Source organism: Tursiops truncatus, chromosome 9 (assembly GCF_011762595.2).
Source record: "Tursiops truncatus isolate mTurTru1 chromosome 9, mTurTru1.mat.Y, whole genome shotgun sequence".
In the NCBI taxonomy this organism is placed as follows: Eukaryota; Metazoa; Chordata; class Mammalia; order Artiodactyla; family Delphinidae; genus Tursiops; species Tursiops truncatus.
This window is the reverse complement of record NC_047042.1, coordinates 12907036-12926562: the sequence shown is the minus strand read 5'-3', so window position 1 is coordinate 12926562 and position 19527 is coordinate 12907036. Positions and strand designations below refer to the sequence as shown.

Here is a 19527-nt window from a genome sequence, read left to right as displayed (position 1 = left end):
TGCTGATATAAATAAATGATTGAATGAATAAATAAATAGGAAAGAAGGGACTAATCTCCTGTGCGGAAGAATTCCAGATGGTTTATGTAGACACTGCCCTCAGGAAGGAGTAGCACAACTCCCCACGCCTTAAGTGTGGACTGTGCGTGGTGACTTCCTTCCAAAGAGTACAGCGTGGACAGGGGGAGGAAAAAAGAGTGATTTGACAGTGGAGAAATCTTATTAACATTACCTCGCCAGGTGATCAAGGTCAATACCAACAGTGATAAATCATGTTGATAGTATGTACCTTTGTATGCTGTGTGGAAAATGGCACTTTACTTTTATCGTCCTCCTTCTCGAAACCCATAACCCCAGTCTCATTATTTGAAAAACATTAAAAAAAAATCCCAGTGAGGAATATTCTACAAAATACCTGATCAGTAGTCTAGTAGTCTTCAAAACTGTCAAGATCATCAAAAACAAGGAATGTATGATAAATTGTTACTGCCAAGAGGAGCCTAAGGAGGCATAAACATCATGTGGATGAGGATCTTGGAACAGAAAAAGGACATTAAGTTAAAATGAAAGACATCTGAACATAGGCACTTTAATAATAATTCATCAATATTAGTTTTTTAATTGTAAAATATGTATGACATTGATGTAAGATGTTAATGATAGGGAAACTGGGTGTGTTGTATATGGAAACTCTCTGTAGTATCTTGGTATTTTGTCTATAAATCTAAAACTGTTCTAAAAAAGTTTTTAAAAAATTTGTGAACATTTTCCCACTGTATTCTCCTGTTGCATCATTTTAAGTGGGAAGCCCGATGATTTTTAAGTAGAAGGATGACATGATATGATTTGTGATTTTAAAATGATCATCTGAAAGATGTGCAAGTACAATTCCTTACCGTGATCTGCAAGGACTGGCATGGTCTGGCCTCTGTAAACCTCTCCAATTTCATTTCCTGTCTCTTTCTTGCCATGCTTCAGTTACGCTGGTCTACTTTCAGTTTTTTTTTTTTTTCTTCCTGTATGCCAGTCTCTTTCCTGCCTTAGGGCTTTCACACATGTTATTCTCTTTGTTTTCAAAGTTCTCCTCCATCTCCTCTCCCCATGGCAGTTCCTATGACTGTTTGTTTAGTTGTCTTCTCCACTATTCTTAAGTCCAGAGTGGGCAGGACTACCTCTTTTTCATTTACTTACGTATAGCCAGTACCTAGCATAATGCCTCACTCAAAGCAACGTTCAGTATTTGTTGAATAAATAAATAGTAATTACTGTTTTCACTCACGCTTTAAACAATATTAGTGTGAAGTTCTATTTTAGCTGCTATGAGTACATACAAAGGGTTTATAATACATAATTCTTACCCTGAAATAGTTCCCAATTTAAAAGGAGTGATTGAATAATGTTGTAGCATGGAGGAAGGCGCTATAGTTGGAGTGAAGTTCTGCCACTAGCCAACAACGTGACATCAGATAAATTATTTACCTTCTCTGTTCCTTTATTTATCTATCTGTAACATTAAGGAGTTTGACTGGAGTTTCCTATGGCTTTGGTTCTCAAATCTGTGTACAATTAATGGTACATTGGTTCATTTATTTCTTCCCAGGCTCCAGTCTGAGTCAGTAGGTCTGGGTGGGGTCCAGGAATTCCCCAGATGATTGTGATGTACCACTAGGTTTAGGAACTACTGATTTAGGTCTTTCTAGTTTAGGGGAAAGGCGGGGGCAGGGGAAGGGAAATAATCTTATAATTCTATTGTAGTATGTAGCCGACTGTGAAAGTGCAAAAGTCAGGAGTCAGGCAAATTAAGGTGTTGTATTTGTTCAGAGGCAGGGAAAATATTTTTTTGCTTGGGTGATGTGGGGACTTAATGAGACAGCAATGTGGAAATGGACTTTGAAGAGAGGATGCGGATTTGGGCAGGTGCAGAAGCGATCACGATTGGTGTTTTGTCTAGCTTAGTTGGAGGCCAGAATATATGCAAAGAAGCAGGAGGGAAAAAATTACCCATTTTGATGCAACGGACCATACTTCTGATCTTGTTTCCCCCATTTTAACTGTGATACTTGGTTGTCCTTTTGGAGATGAAAGATTATATTATTGTAGCTTGATCTTCATTAGGTAGAGGTAAAACGAGGTGATGGACACCATGAGGACGCTTTGGGAAATAATTGGGCATATTCTTTCTCAAGCCTTTTAGGGCTGTGCCCTTTGAGATCCACTTTGACAGCCCCATTGGTTTCCTGGTTAGACACAAAGAATATCAGGACCCACTGTGCTATCTAAAATAATAATTTTGCTGTCAGAATGATTACTATTAAACCAAAGTTGGCTTTTTTATTTAGATGAAACCGTATAAAGGCAACATTCTGAGTAAATTATATGGCATCCACGTGATGAAATAATGAGCTTAAGTTTAGGGGATGAAAGTAAGGATCTAATGCAATATTTAGAATAGGTATACAGTATGTAGTTATTAACCTAAAAGTCACATCCTGCATTCTTTTGATTTGTGGAAGATTTGTCATTAATTGCCAGGAAGCCTCTGATTTTTAATACATAATCATGTCATAGCTGTTGACTTTCTTCCCCTTCTCCTGCCTTAAAAGTACGTCTTTGTAAATAGATTACTTTCAGATCTGTAATGCTCCTTTTAAACATTGGGTTGCTAAGTTTAGCCCTGTTGCTCTCTTTTTTAAAATAGAATTCCCCCCCAACTTTGCCTCTGAGTCATCACTGACAAATCACACTTTGTTTTTTCATGGATGGCAACTGGCGTAAAATCTTATTTAACCTTCCTGCCCAGTGGGAGCCTGCTAGTTCTGAAATGCTTTTTGTTTTCATGAGCTACCGTTGTGTGGAGAAAATGGGTATGATCTTCCATTTGGAAAACAGTCTGTGAGATGAATTCTGACCCTTCATTCAGACTCACTCTAAATGGGGCTGTTTTTATTCAACGGTTGTCAAAGACAGCTTTTCAAGGCAGGGTCAGAAACACCAAAGTCAACATTGAGAAGAAAGATTGAGGTAATGGGCAAGAAATGAGGCAGCTAGGCTGACTTTTAGCCTAGCATCCAGCCCATGCCCACCCCTGGAAACCATTTCAGGTCAATCTAGGAGCTACACATTAACCTGTAACCATCCAGTCAGCCCACTACTTCCTGCAGCCCTTGCTGTTGTTGGCCTATTGACTATCACTTGACTTTGAAATTAGAAAAGTGGAAATACCAAGCCCCTTGTGACTTTTTGCTTGCAAAGAATTACCTTTATTAATGTGAATTATTGGCCTCCAGTAGCACCAGAGCTCCTTAGAGTGACTTTCACTAGGCTTTTTGAAAGGGACAATTCCCCCCTCGCCAACATGGCTAGATCAAAGAAACACCTTTCTTGGAGTAAAACCTCAGACTTGAGAAAATTTCCTCAGTTTCAGGAAGAGCCTTCATGGGAAAACAACTACTATTGCATCCCTGGTAGCTTTTTATCTGTTATATTGTTAAGAAGAAGAACAGAGTCAGAAGTATAGACCTTGGAAGCAAATTTAAGACCATTTACTAATCTGCAAATTGTGTTCTGTGTTCACATTTCCTAGGGTGGCATTGTAGGCTTGCCTCTACTTCAGCCAGACCATGTGGGGTATTATCTTCTTATGTATTGTTCGTGCATTATTTGGTTTGATGCAGGAGTTATGCTTTTTTTTAAAAAAAGTCTGAAAACAATTGGTTTAGGTCAAATGCCCAAGATTTTATAGAGAAAGTGTCTGAAGGTCAATGTGGTTAAATTAAATACCTACAGTTGTACAACTAGAGGTTGACAGAAATTAGGAACCATGAATCTGGACTTCCATCCAGTACATTTTTACTACAAAATGTTGATTTGATTTTCCATTTTGAAAGACACAGAAGTGATCTGTGAAACGATGATTAGCCCCAGGCAGCCCCAGGCAGCCCTGGAATGCTCCATGGTTCAAATGCCCAAGACCAGATGGAGGTCCAGAAGTGGATGACTCAAAGTTTATTAGTTTTGCCACCTGGGCAGTATAGCCAAACCAGCTGCCATAAGGCAGTTCCAATTTCAACAAAGCAGTAAATGAACATAAAAGTGAGTGTAAATCCCAAGAAAAAAGTAAAGGAGAATGACTGCTGCTGCAAGGAGATTCATCCAGGCTGAGCCCCATTGACGGCCCTTGTAGGAGGCACATCTGCCATGCCAGGTAGAAGGCAAGGACAGGTTGCAGCACCAAGCCCTGAAGAGTCACCCCTTGAGTTGCTCCAGGAGCCAGTCTCCATTTGGGATGTTTGACTTGCTGGCTTGGTAGATTCCTAATCGCATCTGATGTTAATAGAATGAGAAAAGCCAGCTCCTGTTAGATCATGATGATGCTGTGAGGCCCGAAGCTTTTATCTGGAAACTATGGAAAGTTGTTATTTGGTCACCTCCTTTCCATAGTTCTGGGCCCTTGGAGGCATGGATAGTCATTGGAACAGAAGCCCTTTGGGGCAGATGACCAGGAATCAAGTCATTATCCTTGTATGGAATTGAATTATTATAGGTTTTTAAGATCTATATATGAAATACTCCAAGAGTCAGAGGTTGACCCTACAGTTTTAGATGACCCCTTTAATAGATTTGTAGTTCTTGAAAGCTGAGACAAGTATAATAATGAGGATATGATCCTAGGACCAAGTTGAAAGAAGTACAGTCATTTTTGTTTAAATGAGAATGATTCACTAATGAATTAAAAAAAGTTAAGTAATCTCGATCCTCTGTGCCAGTAAGAATGCTTTGGGCAACAAGGAACAGAAAACTTGATTAAACTGACTTAAACAAAATAGAGGTTTATTATTACTATTTTTTCGTGTTATGAGAAGTTTAGAGGAATGTGGCTCCTGACTAGTTCACCTGCTCAGTGATGATGCAGTCTCTTTTTGTGTCGTCTTGATGGAAAGTAAAAGGGGAAGGGAAAGTACTAGTTGCTGATGTACTCTGCCATGGCTTCGATGCTAAAGGCTGGACCAGGGTTCCATCCCTTGGGTTAACCTCTGCCTTCAGGTGATCTTTTCAGGAGCTGAGTGTTTCCGTGTTTTTATTTCTCAATTGAATGTTACTCAGTACTTAGTCTCGCTCAATAATGTAATACTGCTCTTCTCTTCTTTGTATGATGAAAGTGTGGTTGCCTGCATATTTTCCAACCAAGCAAGACAATTTTTTCTCTCTCCTTTTTTCTTCTACAATGACATGAAGTGAAATCAAACGAGAATATTCCTATTATAACCTTCTGTTTATGAGTATAGATAAAGTAGCTTTTTTTTTTCTTCTTCTGGTAGGTGGCATGTTTGACTCACGTCGCTGTGAATTATCTTATTGGCCAAGAGGAAGCGCGGCGCTGGGGCACAGCTCACGGAAGTATTGTTCCTTACCAGGTAAGAATACAGCAATATAGGATCAGTCTATTAGAATCTGCAGTTCTGTACGATATGAGTTTGAGAGATGATTCCTTTTTAAAAAAAGACTTTCAGGGTTTTCTGTCATATATCTTTGTTTGACTATAACAAGGTTCTGTTATTCACTTCAAATTCTGTGTTTTGCACATTTCTTCATCAGAAGATTAGTAACAGGACACTTGAATGGATCAAAAGAACTTGCTGAAAGTGAGTGACTTTTAGACTCAGATAATGGTTTGCTTTTATTTTTTTCACCCAAAAGACACACTGATTGTACCCATTTTATAAAGCCTGGTTTGTTCGCCATGTCAATTAAAAACCAAATGTTACCTACCCCAGCTGACAATAATATTCTCACAGGGTTGGAGAAAAATGAAAATTTGCGTGTGACAGATCTTCAGTTCTTGAGCAAAGCAGATGGTTCAGGAACTGCTGTTCTTTATTAAGTGTCTAAACTTGTCCTCAGAAATTCTTGACTTTGGCTAGTGTGAATGAATATGTGAAGAAACTATGACTTTTCAAAAATAAAAACAAAAACTCCTCTTCAACCTTTTCAACAGAGGACAATGTTGGAAACCATGGGAGTCCATCTCAAATGTTGAAAGTTCAGGCTTCAGTTTTTGATGTGTATGGAGAAAGTATCTGTGAGTCGGAAGGCTTTACAGTAAAGTTCCAAATCATGTCACATAGGGAGGTATTCGCTATGTTCAAGTATAACGTTTATAGTCTATTTTTTGCTTATTTTAAAAAACAGAATGTCTTTAAAAATGTTTTGTGTAGACCTCAGTATCCCTCCTGGGTGTTTACACCGAGAGCTCTGGCATCTTGGGTGTGCTCTCAATTATTTCACTGTGAGGTGAAAGGAAATTTAGAATCATCGGCTATTTTTATTATAGGTAGAAGATATGGGAGACTTCTGTGTGTGTGTGTGTGTGTGTGTGTATGTGTGTGTGTTTCTTTTCATTAAAGACAGAAATGTACTTTTCCTTCTTGAATTGCCCCAGTTACGTAAAATGGACACTGTGCTTATTTGATCTAGTTGATTGCAGCTTTATAATCTGTAAGAAATAAAAGAAGATCTACTAGGGACTTTCCTCAAAAGCCCAGAATTAATTTGTTTCCTCTTGATGGAGAACGGGTTCAGCACTGTGATTAAGGAACAAATGCAAATTTAGCTTGAATGAAGCTAGTATACCAAGATGGAGCCTAGATATGTTTGTAGACCCTGGTCTGTTTTCAATTTTTTAAAATAGATTTGGGAAATATTTTTATGGGTGAATTACAGGGCAGTTATAATTCAGTTTTCTACAATAATTAAAGCGTTGCATCTCATTTGAGTTGTCTGAGTTTTGGGCTGAAAGCCTATGATGGAAGACTCTGATGGTCTCAGGAATTAGTTACGGTGGCCACCTCACTCTCTTCAATTTTTTAAAATTTCCTTTTATTTTTATATTTTAATTGAAGTAGAGTTGATTTACAGTGTTGTGCCAGTCTCTGCCGTACAGCAAAGTGACTCAGTTTTACACATATAGACATTCTTTTTCATATTCTTTTCCATTATGGTTTATCCCAGGAGGTTGGATATAGTTCCCCGTGCTATACAGTAGGACCTTGTTTATCCATTCTAAATGTAATAGTTTGCATCTACGAACCGCAAATTCCCAGTCCATCCCTCTCCCTTCTCAATTTTATTGAACTCTGAAGGATTCTGGGGATCAAGGACCTCAAATGCATGAAATGAAAATTTTTGAAAAGTAGTGCTCCTTGATTTGTGTGTTATTTTGTATACATGCAATTTTTTTTTTTTTTGGCCGCTCTGTGCAGCATGTGGGATCTTAGTTCCCCAACCGGGATCGAACCTGTGCCCCCTGCAGTGGAAGCACGGAGTCTTAACCACTGGACTGCCAGGGAAGTCCCTGTATACATGCAGTTCTTAACTTCTCGGGTTGATTATCCACTTGCGCCCTTTCCTCCCTGCTCTTTGGCTGCCACCTTTCTGAAAATGAGTAAATTAAACAAAGTATACAGAATTGAGATAAGCATTTTGCTGCTTGAACATCTTAGTGGAGGCTTTTCTGAGAATTCAGATTTTTAAAAGGAATTTTTGACTTCATTGCTCCTTTTGTTCCCATTATCAGTGGGTTTTGCCCCTGAGAAGTACCTAGCCCAAGGGATTGATCATTACATAATGCTCATGTTAATATTTTTCATGCATTGGTATTAGTTCAATGTTTCTCAACCCTTCAAACAATTATATTTGTAAAGACAGGAGTGTTTTAGGGACAGGAGAGGAGAGTGCAGAGAAAGCAGCTTGTCTTCAAAAAGAATATATTTTGTTTATTATGTATATGTGCAGTTATCAGTGTGGCCACCCCTCTTTAGATATATGACTAACATGATACACATCGAGGAAAAAAGCAACAGCCTGGCTGCTCATAGCCTCCTATCGCTGTTAATCTTTTCCTATTTCAGTTGGCTTCCCCACACTTATTTCTCTTAAACATGCACATGAATCATTTGGAAACCCCGTTAAGATGCCGATTCTGATTCCAGGTGATGTTGATGCTGCCCATCACAATGATAAGACTGTAGACCTACACTTTCTTATTATTGATGACTGCACCATGTCGTTTATATTCCACTGGCAAATCCCAGTGCTGATTGGATTTAATAGTCCATCTATTCCGTGCCTGACTGAAGCAGTGAATATGGCTGGGGAAAAACATAACCACCATGTTATGTTCATGGCTGTCTCTCCCCAGCCTTACTCAGCAATCTTGCCACATTTATCTACATATTTATCCTCTCTCTCTCATAAGATTATTTCACATCTTCTGTCTCTTCAAGTCTTCCTCCTCTCTCCTCATCCTTAGGCAAAGACTTTGTCTCATATGACACTAAAAATTGATGCAACCAGAAGAGAACTGCTGCATTTTTTTTTCTACCATAACTTTCAAACTTCATTTCCTCCTATCACAGTGAATGAACTGTCCCTTTCCACAGTTTGCCGATTTAAAGGCATTGCTCCTGCACTCGATCTCTTCCATCACCTGTATTATCTGTCATCGGTTAAATATATGATCACGTCCTTCACTTTAAAAAAACCCAGCCTTGGACATCGCCCCCCCCATACCCTAACCCCCCAACTCTGGGGCATGTCTTATTCCATTTACCATCCCATTTCTTTATAGGACAAAACTCTTGAAAGTTTTGGGTGGTGTCTGCTGGAAGGAAACACTGCAACCTCTATTCTGCAGTGCCATTTGTACCTCACAGGTAAAGAGACTTTACAGCACTCTGAAGCCTCAGGAGTTTGAGTGCCGGGGACTATCAGGGGATGCTGACTTTCTGGTCAGTTCACTAATAGGAATACTCTTCTTAAGCTTTTTCTTGAGCCTTTCAAATGTAGGGCCTTCAAAGAGAATTGTTCCTTTAAATGGCCTGATAATTCACATGGTGATTTCTTTCAAACTTTCCCCTCCCCCACCAAGAGCTTCCAATTCAAGAGAGTGAAGAAAACAATTATTCAGATGATTGAATAAAACCATGTCTCCCTTTCTTCAGTTTGGGCTCATTCAACCAAGGAATAGAGCAGGAAACTGTGCTATGTTATTTCTGGTAGGGACCTTATACTGTGTATTTAATTTGGCATAAGCAGAGACTGAGACAGGCAGTAAATTCCAAGTTTGAAGAGATACAGCACTTTGCTATCATTCCTTAGAAAAACATCAAAATGCTGTTAAATCATAGCAGATTAGGTAACCTTGGGAATCTTTTTCTTTTAACCCATGTTAAGGATGTTTTAAAAAGCCAAAATGTGAATGATATACATCTGTTTCTTGTGTGACTTTTTCTTTGTACCATAGTAGCAGTAAAGCATTCATTTGCTGAAGTTTGCAAGTACAGTTTAAACAAGCATATGATTACATTGCATATATTTAATTGATGCATTGATAATAAGAGTAATGATAAACATGCTGGCTTCCATTGAACACATATCATGTAACTGGGATATATATCTACATATATGTATATTTTTCCTTCTCATTTTATATGGATGAAAGGGACGTCTAGAGAGGTGAACCAACTCTCCTATGGCTATAGCTAGAAAGCCAAAGGGCCTGGATTGTAACCATGATTTTAAGTTTTCAAAATTTGTTTCCTTTCTCACTATATCCGAACTAGTGGTTCTTTTGGTGCTTGACACATTGTAGCTACCTGTCTTTTAGTTTCTTTGGCAGATAGAATTCTTCTGATCTGTTTCCATCATCTCTTTGACAAACGACCTATTTATTACGATTTTAGAGGGTCCCAAACCTAATAAGTGACCTGGCTGTGGAACTATATTTGAATTCTGAGCTATGCGGCAACTGTAGGTTTCCCTCTACCATGTTTTCATTCATGCTTTCAAATGACTCCTGATAAATAAGCAACAGTTCTTGAGCCCCCTATGGAGTAGGCACTGTTTTAGTTCCGGAAGGCTTCCAAATGAGGAAAAACTAGGCCCTTGATTTCACTGAACTCAGAGCCCATATAGCAAGCACAGCTGAGAGGGTTTGAGCTTTGGCGTCAGACAGGCCTGGGCTCATAACTTGGCTTTGCCACTTCATGGCTGCGAAATCTTGGACAAGTCTTTTAATATCCCTAGTGTTAGCTGCTTCCTATGCAAAAAGGTGATGATGATAGTTGTTTCCACATTCATTGATGGAGTTAAATGAGATAGTGCGTGCTAAGTGTTTTGTGTAGTACCTGACTCTAGTAAGCACGTGGTGGAAGGTGGCTCCTGTTATTATTTCTGTAGTTGAAGTAATAATTATAACTTTGTGAAACAGTTTCTAGGAAACTATGAAATAGTCCCTATGAAAACTATCCATGGTAGCTTAGGGGCAGAATAAATAAAGATACATAGCTGATTTTCTTTCTTAATGGAATTTCCACTTTAATTTCTTTCTTTAAAAAAAAAAAACAAAAAACGAAAGGCAATGTACTGTGCTACTTTTCTATTTAAAAAAAAAAACCAACTGTTCTCAGATATTTTTTAGAAATTGTAGTATTGAGCCATTGCTCAAATGTAGCATTATTGAAAGAAATACAGTTTGAGGAGAATCATATATAGCACCACCACTCAATTGTCAAAGGGAATAAGGCTTCTAGTTTACTGATGTGTTTATTAGTAAATTGAGATTTAGCATAAATTCATACTTAACTAAATGAAACATGGCAAAAATGATTTTCAGAAGTATTCTCTGAGGAGTCCACAAGATGGGAACCTATTTCTATTAAAGATACATACCTACCCTTTTGAGAGCCAAAAATTGTGGAGATTTCTCTTTCAGTTTTTAAAAGTGAGAGAACTACAGAATATTCTGAACATCTGTTCTTATAACCTTAAGATTGCAATGAACTTTGATAATCTCTAACCAGTAAAAAAAATACCTGAAGATTTTTTATTGGGAACAAAAGTGCAGGTGACAGCAAATACATTAGATTCTGTCTCAGAGGTTTCTGCAAACTTTTGGATTACTTAGCACTGACAAGCTAGAATATTCAAAGGTTTTTTTTTAATTTGTTTTGTTTTTAAATTTAAGGCATGAATTGTCTGAATTTCCCCCGCCCCTTTTGTTCTAAAGGTTTTGTCCAGGTAGCTTTTGATTATTTGCTTTAGAGCTTATATTTGTCTTAATCCTTATGAATTTGGAATTCTTGTTAAAACAAAACAAAATCATTTACTTGAAGATCCTGGTTACTTTGAAACCAATTGGCTAGGATTTTGTCTCAGTCCTAAGAATATAGGTAATGGGGCAGTCCAACAGGCACATAAAATTAGAGGAGACATGCTAGCTACTGGCATGATAGCTGCCACCCTCTCTGCTTCTCCCTAGAAAAGCTTCAGCTTTCTTTGATTTCAAATAAAATCCCTAAATTTAAAATAAATTAGGCAACATGATGTTTAAGGAGAGCATATTGCACAAAGAATAAACATGTATGACTGCAAAAACCATTGTGATTTTTAAATCAGTATTGCCTTCAGTTGACAAATATGGTCTTTTTAATGCATTTCACTAAGAGGTAAAATAGAAAGAGGCACAAGGAAAGACAATGTATCTCAAGGAATAAATCTGAAACTCCTTTAGGATCTTATCAGTTTCTCTGGGATTCTCAATATTCTTCTCGTTATATATGGATAATTGATAGGATTGTATGTTGTTTATGCCTATCAAATTTGGCTAAAATTACCCCAAAGAATAAAATGCCATTTTGAATAATCAGCTAGGTAAGAATATTAATATTATTGACTTAATAACATTGTATTAATAATAACCATTATAATCACAGCGATAACATTTATTGAATGATTGCTATGTGTCAGTTATTAAGTACTTTATATATATTAATTCCATCCTCACAGCAACCCTGTGAAATAGGCAAAGCTATTATCCTCACTTTCAGATGAGGCACAGAGAGGTTAAATAACTTGCCCAAGGTCACATATAAGTGTGTAGCTGGGATTCTAACCCAGGCAGGGGAACTATACTATATAGGCAGATGATGTGATGCTACTTACTTAAACTGATATGTTTAGTTTCGTTTTCTATCTTCATCCCACTTTTGAGGAAGAATTATGTGACATTTTCCTCTACATAATTTCCCCTTTAGGACTGCCAAGAGCAATTGAAGAGGTATAAACAATTCTGTTGTTTACTCATTACTGAGATCCTTAATTATAACTTAATTTCATTCAGGAAATCAGGTTGTACATCTTCTGAAGAAATCCTTTGATTGCCTATGCTAAAATTGTATTAGAATCATAATTAAGTCAAGTCATAGTGAAACAGCTATCTCTAGCTCCATCTATGTAATGAATGAGAACAATACTGTCTTTGAGCAGTCTAGGAGCTCGGGATGGTCTTAGCTATTGTGAGACTCCTAGTTTCTGGTTTTCAAATGGTATCTCTGAGTTTGGAGGTCGAGGTGGGAAGAAGTGGACATTCAGGGGTATGGGGTGGGGGGAGAGGCCAAAAAGGCAGATCTCCAAGTGTTCCAACCCCATTTCAACCAGAACAGCTCCACTTTTTGTTTGTTTGTTTGAAATACAGGGTCCACTGGTTAAAAATGATTATTTGTCCTAGGTCAACCAACTTGTACTGAAGGATTCTACAGGACTAGCCAGTAGGTTTTGTACATGTTTGTGGTGTGTTTGGGAAAAGAGAGACTCGTTTTCCTTGATGTTGGTGGTTCCTAGAACTGTGACCTAGAACCTTTATTAAAGGGTCTAATCCAGCTGAGCTGGAGGCCTTGGCAGGAGTTGGTGTGATGCCTGGCAGAGCTCCTCTGTGGGGGAGCACACACATTACCTCCCAGCTGAGAGTCTGGCCTGGTGACTCTGCCTGGAGCTCAAGGCTCTTTGGCTCAGGTAAATCACGTGGGACTGGATTCTGGAAACAGTTGGACTTGGATGTAGTCACACATCCTGTTCCGTTCTTAGGGGTGTCCAGGGCAAGTGTTGTTGAAATTCTGAGGAGGAGTGCTTAGCGCTGATACAATACCCTGATGGCTCCCTGTTCAGGTGCAGGCTACCTGGGGGAAAAAGAACTGAGTTCTGATATGGTACAAATTACTGTTATAATATAATTCAATATTGGGCAAATAAAATCATACAGTGGAAGAAAAACTATACGATGTTAAGTTCTGAAGTGAACCTATGTTGGAGACTTGAGCACATCATGTCCACATGTATAAATATGGCTGTGAAGTATGCTCTTTTCCATCCTAGTTTTGTTTCTGGCATTTAGGGAAAGGGGTACTGGTGCAAGGACTCTGCTTAGACAGGAGATGCTAAGTGTGTATACTGAGTGGGGCTAGTGAAATAGGAACGTGTTTTTTGTTTCTTTGAAAAATCATGTTAATAATTCATTTGACCTAATTTTAACCTGGAAATGATTCTCAAGTGTCCCTTTCCTCTCTTCTTTCCTGAGGGTAAAAGCTGGTGTGAAATGCTCTAGGTCTTTGCCGCGCCATGGAGCAGTGGCATCGGCATTACCTGGAAGCTTGCTGGAAATGAGAGTCTTGTTTATTCTACTGAACCAGAATCTGCATTTTAACAAGATCCCCAAGTGATGTGTTTTCACATTAGATTTTGAGAAGCCCTGCTCTCAAGTATGCGTGTGAAATCCCTTTGGTCATTGCATTATGGGTCCACTAGATGTCACTCTTGTAACCTGGTAATGGAAAGGCTTTTTTTTTTTTTTTTAGTGAGGACTTGAAAGAATCCGTGAATATGAACACGTTATTAGGTGATTTCCTCCCCATCCTTAGAGCTACTGATATACACGTTGATTATTTAAGGTGAAACTACCGTTTCTGGTTCACAGTCCTGGAGAGAGATGCCTGGGAATGATTTTCATTTTGTGGAATTAGCGCTTGTACCTTCCATTTTTCCGTCCTTCAAGCCTCCTGTTGCTTGGGTTAGTTCTGTCATTATATAACCTTAGCACAGACTATGCTGCAGTCGCTCTGACTGACTGACTCAAAGAGAACAGCATCCTGGCCTGCTCAGCACAGTGGCGCAGAATAAACGTACAGGTTTGATCTCTGTAGAAATGACTGAGAGCAGAAAGGAAGCAAGGCTGTATCCTGAAATTAGCATCAACCTCTGTGTGATTGTTGGAGGAAGGGCAGCCCTTTTTGAATTCTTGGGGTGTCTCAGGGGCGGTTTTACAAAAAAGGCCACTTCTGCTTAGAAAGAAATGTCCCAAGTGTAACCTTGAAGGGCGTTGGTTTCAGCCATGAAGATGGATATAAGGGACATTTACAGATAAAGTAAGGTCCAGAGGGAGATGATGGACTTTCAGAGATACATGAGGCCCCTATGACAAGTCCTGTTAACCACTGGTTAGGTCTGAATATTAGGAATGAGAGGTGAAAAGGTTAAGGACTATGTTTTAGACTATCCAATTTTTTGCCAGATGCCCAGCTTGAGAAAAGTTAGTTCTTGAAATAAATCAATCTCTTGCAAAATTCTCCTCCCTCTGAGTCTGATGTGGTTTTTCATCTGTTTCAGTTAACAAGGGTAGCAAACAAGTAGTAAAGTAGCAGGTGTGTGTGTGTGTGTGTGTGTGTGTGTGCACTTGGGTGTGTTTTGTGACTGTTTTTTGTGTGTATTTCCTCTTCTTGGTGTGTGGCAGGGGCATTTATAATTTATAATATCACTGAATGAGTAAAAAATGTTTAATTTGATTTCAGTCTAGTAAATATTCTTATTGATGTGAAAACAACACGGTTTTAGCTTAAATATAACTTTCCTTTGTTCCAAATAATTAAGGTGGCCATAGTATTTACTTTGACTGTTTAGAGTCCTTTTTGCAAGATCATTTATTATGAGGTGATTTCTAATGACCAGGAGCAGAATTAATTTTCAAGCATTTTATGGAGAATCAATTTCATTTTTTTAAAGTAGTATCTAAATTATGGAAAACAAGCTTGAAATGCTCATTTCCCATTCCTAGCCACGGTCTAAATTTCTACTTCTGCAAGTTGATAGGATTTTACACCACCATCCCCATCACTGTTGGATTTCCTTTTTAACTGTTGCTGCTAAGACTGCAGATGCTACCAGATCTAGCAGCGTACTTTAGATGTATTGTTTAAAAGCATGGGCTTTGGAGTCAGACAGACCTTGGGCAAATTGCTTCATTTCACCAAGCCTCAGTGTCTTCATTTGTAAAATAGGGACAATCCTACCTGCCTCATGGGCAGTGGTGATGATTTAGTGAGACAGTGCATATAAAGTACGTGGCCTAGAGTCAGGCACATGGTGTATATTCAGCAGATGGTAGCTGTTATCCCCATTTTTTTTTTTATCCCCATATTGTACCCATCCCACAGACCCCATCCTATAGTTTTTGTCCCCATCTCTCGGTTGTTAAAACACAGTCCTTCTCCTGTGGCAGGAGCCCTTGTTCCTACACTTTTTCTCCACCAGAGGACAGATCCAAGTCAAGGAGCTGTCCTTTCCCTCTGCCTGGCAAATACTTGTGTGTGTGTGTGTGTGTGTGTGTGTGTGTGTGTGAGATGAGTGGATGGGGAGCAGATCAGTACCATGCAGAGTGGTAGGGAGGACGTTGATCCCAGCACTGCAACAAGGAGAGAAGTTCTTACAACCCACACTGGAATCCTCAGTGAAAATTCCCCTCTGTCATAAAATGGTGGTCAAGTTCATCAGAACTGAGCACAGTTAGCACTGTGAGTATGGTCAGTACAGCCATATCACAGGCTGAACCATGGTCCTGTTCACCAATTTAACCATTATTTCTCAAGAGAAACAAACTCGAAGACGCAAACTGTGAGATCTCAATTGGATTTTTGCAATGCAAATTCCGGATTGCCAGCCCTTTATTACCTTTACTGTTTTGGAATGACCTTTCTGGTTCAGAGAGGACCTCTAGACTTCGAATAGCTGTAACTCATATCTTGGGGGGGTCACTGGAACATTACCTGGTTTAGCAACAGTGTCAGAAAGCTACTGTGAGGCAGTCTGAAGAGATCTTTCATCCTGAAAACACCCTTGTAGGAGTTTTGGCAGTTCCAACATAACCTGCCCTATGGTTTGATTTGATAATATCCTGTTGATGAAGAACAGTGGAGATTTCAATGTAACCGCAGTAGTATTAGTGTGCTGCCTCAAACAGAAGAGGATATAAAATACTAAAGAATTAGAAGCACTCTGTATCTTAAAAATATACTCTTATTTTTCTTGCTAGACCTTTGGAGTCTGCGTTAGGTTTTTTTTGTTTGTTTTAACAAAGTTAACTTTAATATATATTTTTGATAATTGTTTAAAATACTTTCTCAAAAAAAACCTTAAGAGGGGTATGGATTATTATTTTCTTCCTACCATATCATTCTTGTTTCCATTTCAAGGAGTCAAATCAGTAAGGTCAGTCCCAGTTCGAAGAAGCTGGGGGATAGGGAACAAAACTTATAATGGTGTTACTGTGTAGATTGCAAAAGAATCTGAGGTTTGTTCAGCAAATATAATGGTGCATTGAGGTGTTGTGTTAATATGGGGGGCCAGAAAATGAGCTCTGTGTATAGTGAATCTGTTAAGTGGCAGTTTACAGTTTAACCTAAAAATTGGGAGAAAGTTGATAAGTGCAGAGGAAGCATGAGACCCAATCTGACAGAGACTCGCTAGGGTGGTGGTGGTGGCTGGAAGGAGGAGGGAGAGGAGAAGGGGGTTCTGTGGTGTACTGGGGGAAGGTTGGGATGGTGAAACTCTCCATCCATGTAAACAGGAAATTGACAGTTTTGTAGAAAAGCGAAGCCCCAAGTGTTTAAATGCATGTAAACTCCAGTATAAAACAGAGTGGATAGAATGATTGGTGGCAGGTAAGGATCACAATTCCATTTGGTTTTCACAGGCTTGGTAGAAGGAGAAAATTTAGAAACTAGTGAAAACTGGTACTGCAGAGTTAGGAAATCTGTAGGACTCTTAGGGATGGATGAGCTGATGGGATTATGACATTTTATATATAGAAATGATGAAAACAGAATAAGTATAATAAAAACAGGAAATGTACAAAATAATGCTGGACAAAGAAATTCACTGAGGATGAGAAATTCATGCTCAGTAATAAGAATATATTTAGAGATATTAAGGACCAGTGGCTTTTAAACATTTTTTTCTTTCTTTCTTTTTGCTCAGAGTTACTTTGAGAAGCTGATGGGCACTATGGAATCCTTGCTCAGAAAAGTACACATACCCTTATACATGCATGATTTTGCACATGATTTCAGGAGCTTCTCAGACCTCTTGGGACCCATCCCCGGATTCCTGCCAAAGACCAACTGAATTAGGGTCAGGATATCAAAATTCTATTGATAACACCAGAAATTTAGACCAAATAGTAATTACGAAGGAAATCGTACCCTGAGACTGAAAGATCTCACACAAATGTCTGCTTCATAGGGGAAGAAGTTTTAGAATTAAGGAGGGAAAGGAATTATACTGGCCTTGGGCCTAAGATTAGACAGGGATTGGTGTAAGAAATTATCTGTGACTATTGTAATAATGCTCACAACTCAATTACATTCAACCTTCTGAAGGGGAGTGAAAGAAAAAAAAATTCCGTTACATTATTACTCCGTTTTAGAAAATGGAACTATGATCAAATCAATGTGTGCTTTAAGTTAAAATTGAAAGTAATATTTTAAGAAGTCTGTAACTTATAGGAAACCTGGAAATGCTTTAAACACATTAGTGGTAGGGCAGGAAAATATGTCACATACCAAAGATTAGGAGCTCCTATAAAAACTTTTGCATCCATCTCATAAAGTAAAAGAAGCAAATATAAGGGGAAAAAGTAGGCAAAAGATTATTCAAGTGAGAACAGGGAATGCCTCAAAGTGTGACAGGTCAGGTGTAAATAAGAAGCCAGTCAGACTGTAAAGGAATTCAAGAAACAGCACAGAAAAGACTGCAATCCAGAAATAAAAGCTTTTTTATACATGAAAGGCAGAAGGTCACTTGGAAACTCCATGGGACTGCTTGATGATCAGGGTGCAAAAGACGTGCTCATGGGGAAGAAAGGAGATCTAGGGGCTCAATGAACTCTTTGCTTTGGTCTTTGTTGAAACATAAAAATTTCCTCTGTCATCATGTCTTTTGAAGCAAAGAGGTGAGAGATATAGTATTAGATCAAATAGTGGTCAGGGAACAGGATGTTCTACCTGATCGACATTCTGGAAATAAGTAAATTGCTGAAACTTTATGGCATCCATTGTAAAGGGCTAAGGAAACTCAAGGGAATAAATTGACCAAAATGTAAAATAAGTCTTGTACTCACTCTTCAGTATGAGTGAATTCCACTCTTGCTTCCTTTCTAATGAGGACACCCTGCAATCTATCGGTGAATCTCATTCATACTGATGGACTTCAAAAGTGGTAGGATCATTGACTACTTGGTGTAATGAATGGAGGAAAGTAGTCTGTTTTCCATGACATGCTGGATTGTTTGAAGAGGAATAAGCACCAGGGAAAAAACAACAAATGTAATTTGTTTAGACTTTCAAGGAGTCCGTTACAAAGTTTCACAACAAAGCTATTCCAAATTGTGTTACCATGGTATTAGGAGGAAGATTTTGTCACACATAGGTATCAACAGAGGGAACAAAACGTAGGGTGTATGAGCCTGCTGTTGATGGAGACATGTAAACAGTGGGGTGCCTCCAGGGATTTCGGCTGGACTTCGTTATTATACATATTTATAGATCATCTAGAAGAGTATGTACACAATGAAATACCCGAGGGTGCAGGACTAAGCTCCTTTGGCTAGTGAAATGATAGCTCAACAGGAATAAGCTTTTGAAAGATCATGTAAGTGGACAAGAAAGTGGCAGGGAGGCTCAGTAATGTAAGCAGTGCTACCAATTTAGGCAAAAAGAAACCAAACTAAACTTGTAAAACTGTGGGCTCTGAAGTATTTAGAAACCTGCTTTCCTTTAGGGACCAGGAAAGGAATTTGGAGTCCTTGTATCAATAGTTGCATCCTTCTGAATAGGCCAGCGAATGTTGGAAGGTTGTGAAACCAAAGGTGCACTTGAAGCAAAACCATTGTGCCTCTGCATTCTTTTGGTTTTGATTGTATGAGAAAGACCTAGTTTCAAATCCTGACTCAATCTTTAAAGGATTTTTATGAGGACCAAATTGAATATATGTGAAATTGCCTAGTACGGTGGTCCGTGGCAAGCCCTGAAGGTAGTATCAGGGGGGACATGATGGAAGTAGAGTCTCCTGGTTGGACCAAATCATTCAGGCTCTAACTTGGTATAGGAAGATGTTGATCTGTCTTCTCTCCAACTCAGCTACAAGGAACTAGCTTCTTACAGGGGAGACAATTTAATTTCTGAACAGCTCTAATTGTCACTAAGGACGTTATACTTAGTTGAAAGCTACCTTTCTTGTGATTTGTAGGCAACAGAGTAACAGAGAAGAAAGGGGACTTGAGAGATCACTCATTCAGAACCTCTTATTTTATGGATGAAGATGAGGAATATAAGGTGGGATGTATTTCTACCCACATGACTTCATAGA

General features: G+C 38.7%; 1 protein-coding gene across 2 annotated transcripts in view; it reads left to right on the top strand.

Annotated features, from left to right (window-relative positions):
- Positions 1 to 19527, top strand: part of SUGCT (succinyl-CoA:glutarate-CoA transferase) — a 689175-nt gene that overhangs the window by 126475 nt on the left and 543173 nt on the right. For both annotated transcript variants that reach the window (XM_073809536.1, XM_033862875.2), the window contains one exon: positions 5319 to 5414. In XM_073809536.1, the coding sequence (XP_073665637.1) occupies positions 5319 to 5414 (96 nt within the window). The remainder of the gene's footprint in view (positions 1 to 5318; positions 5415 to 19527) is intronic.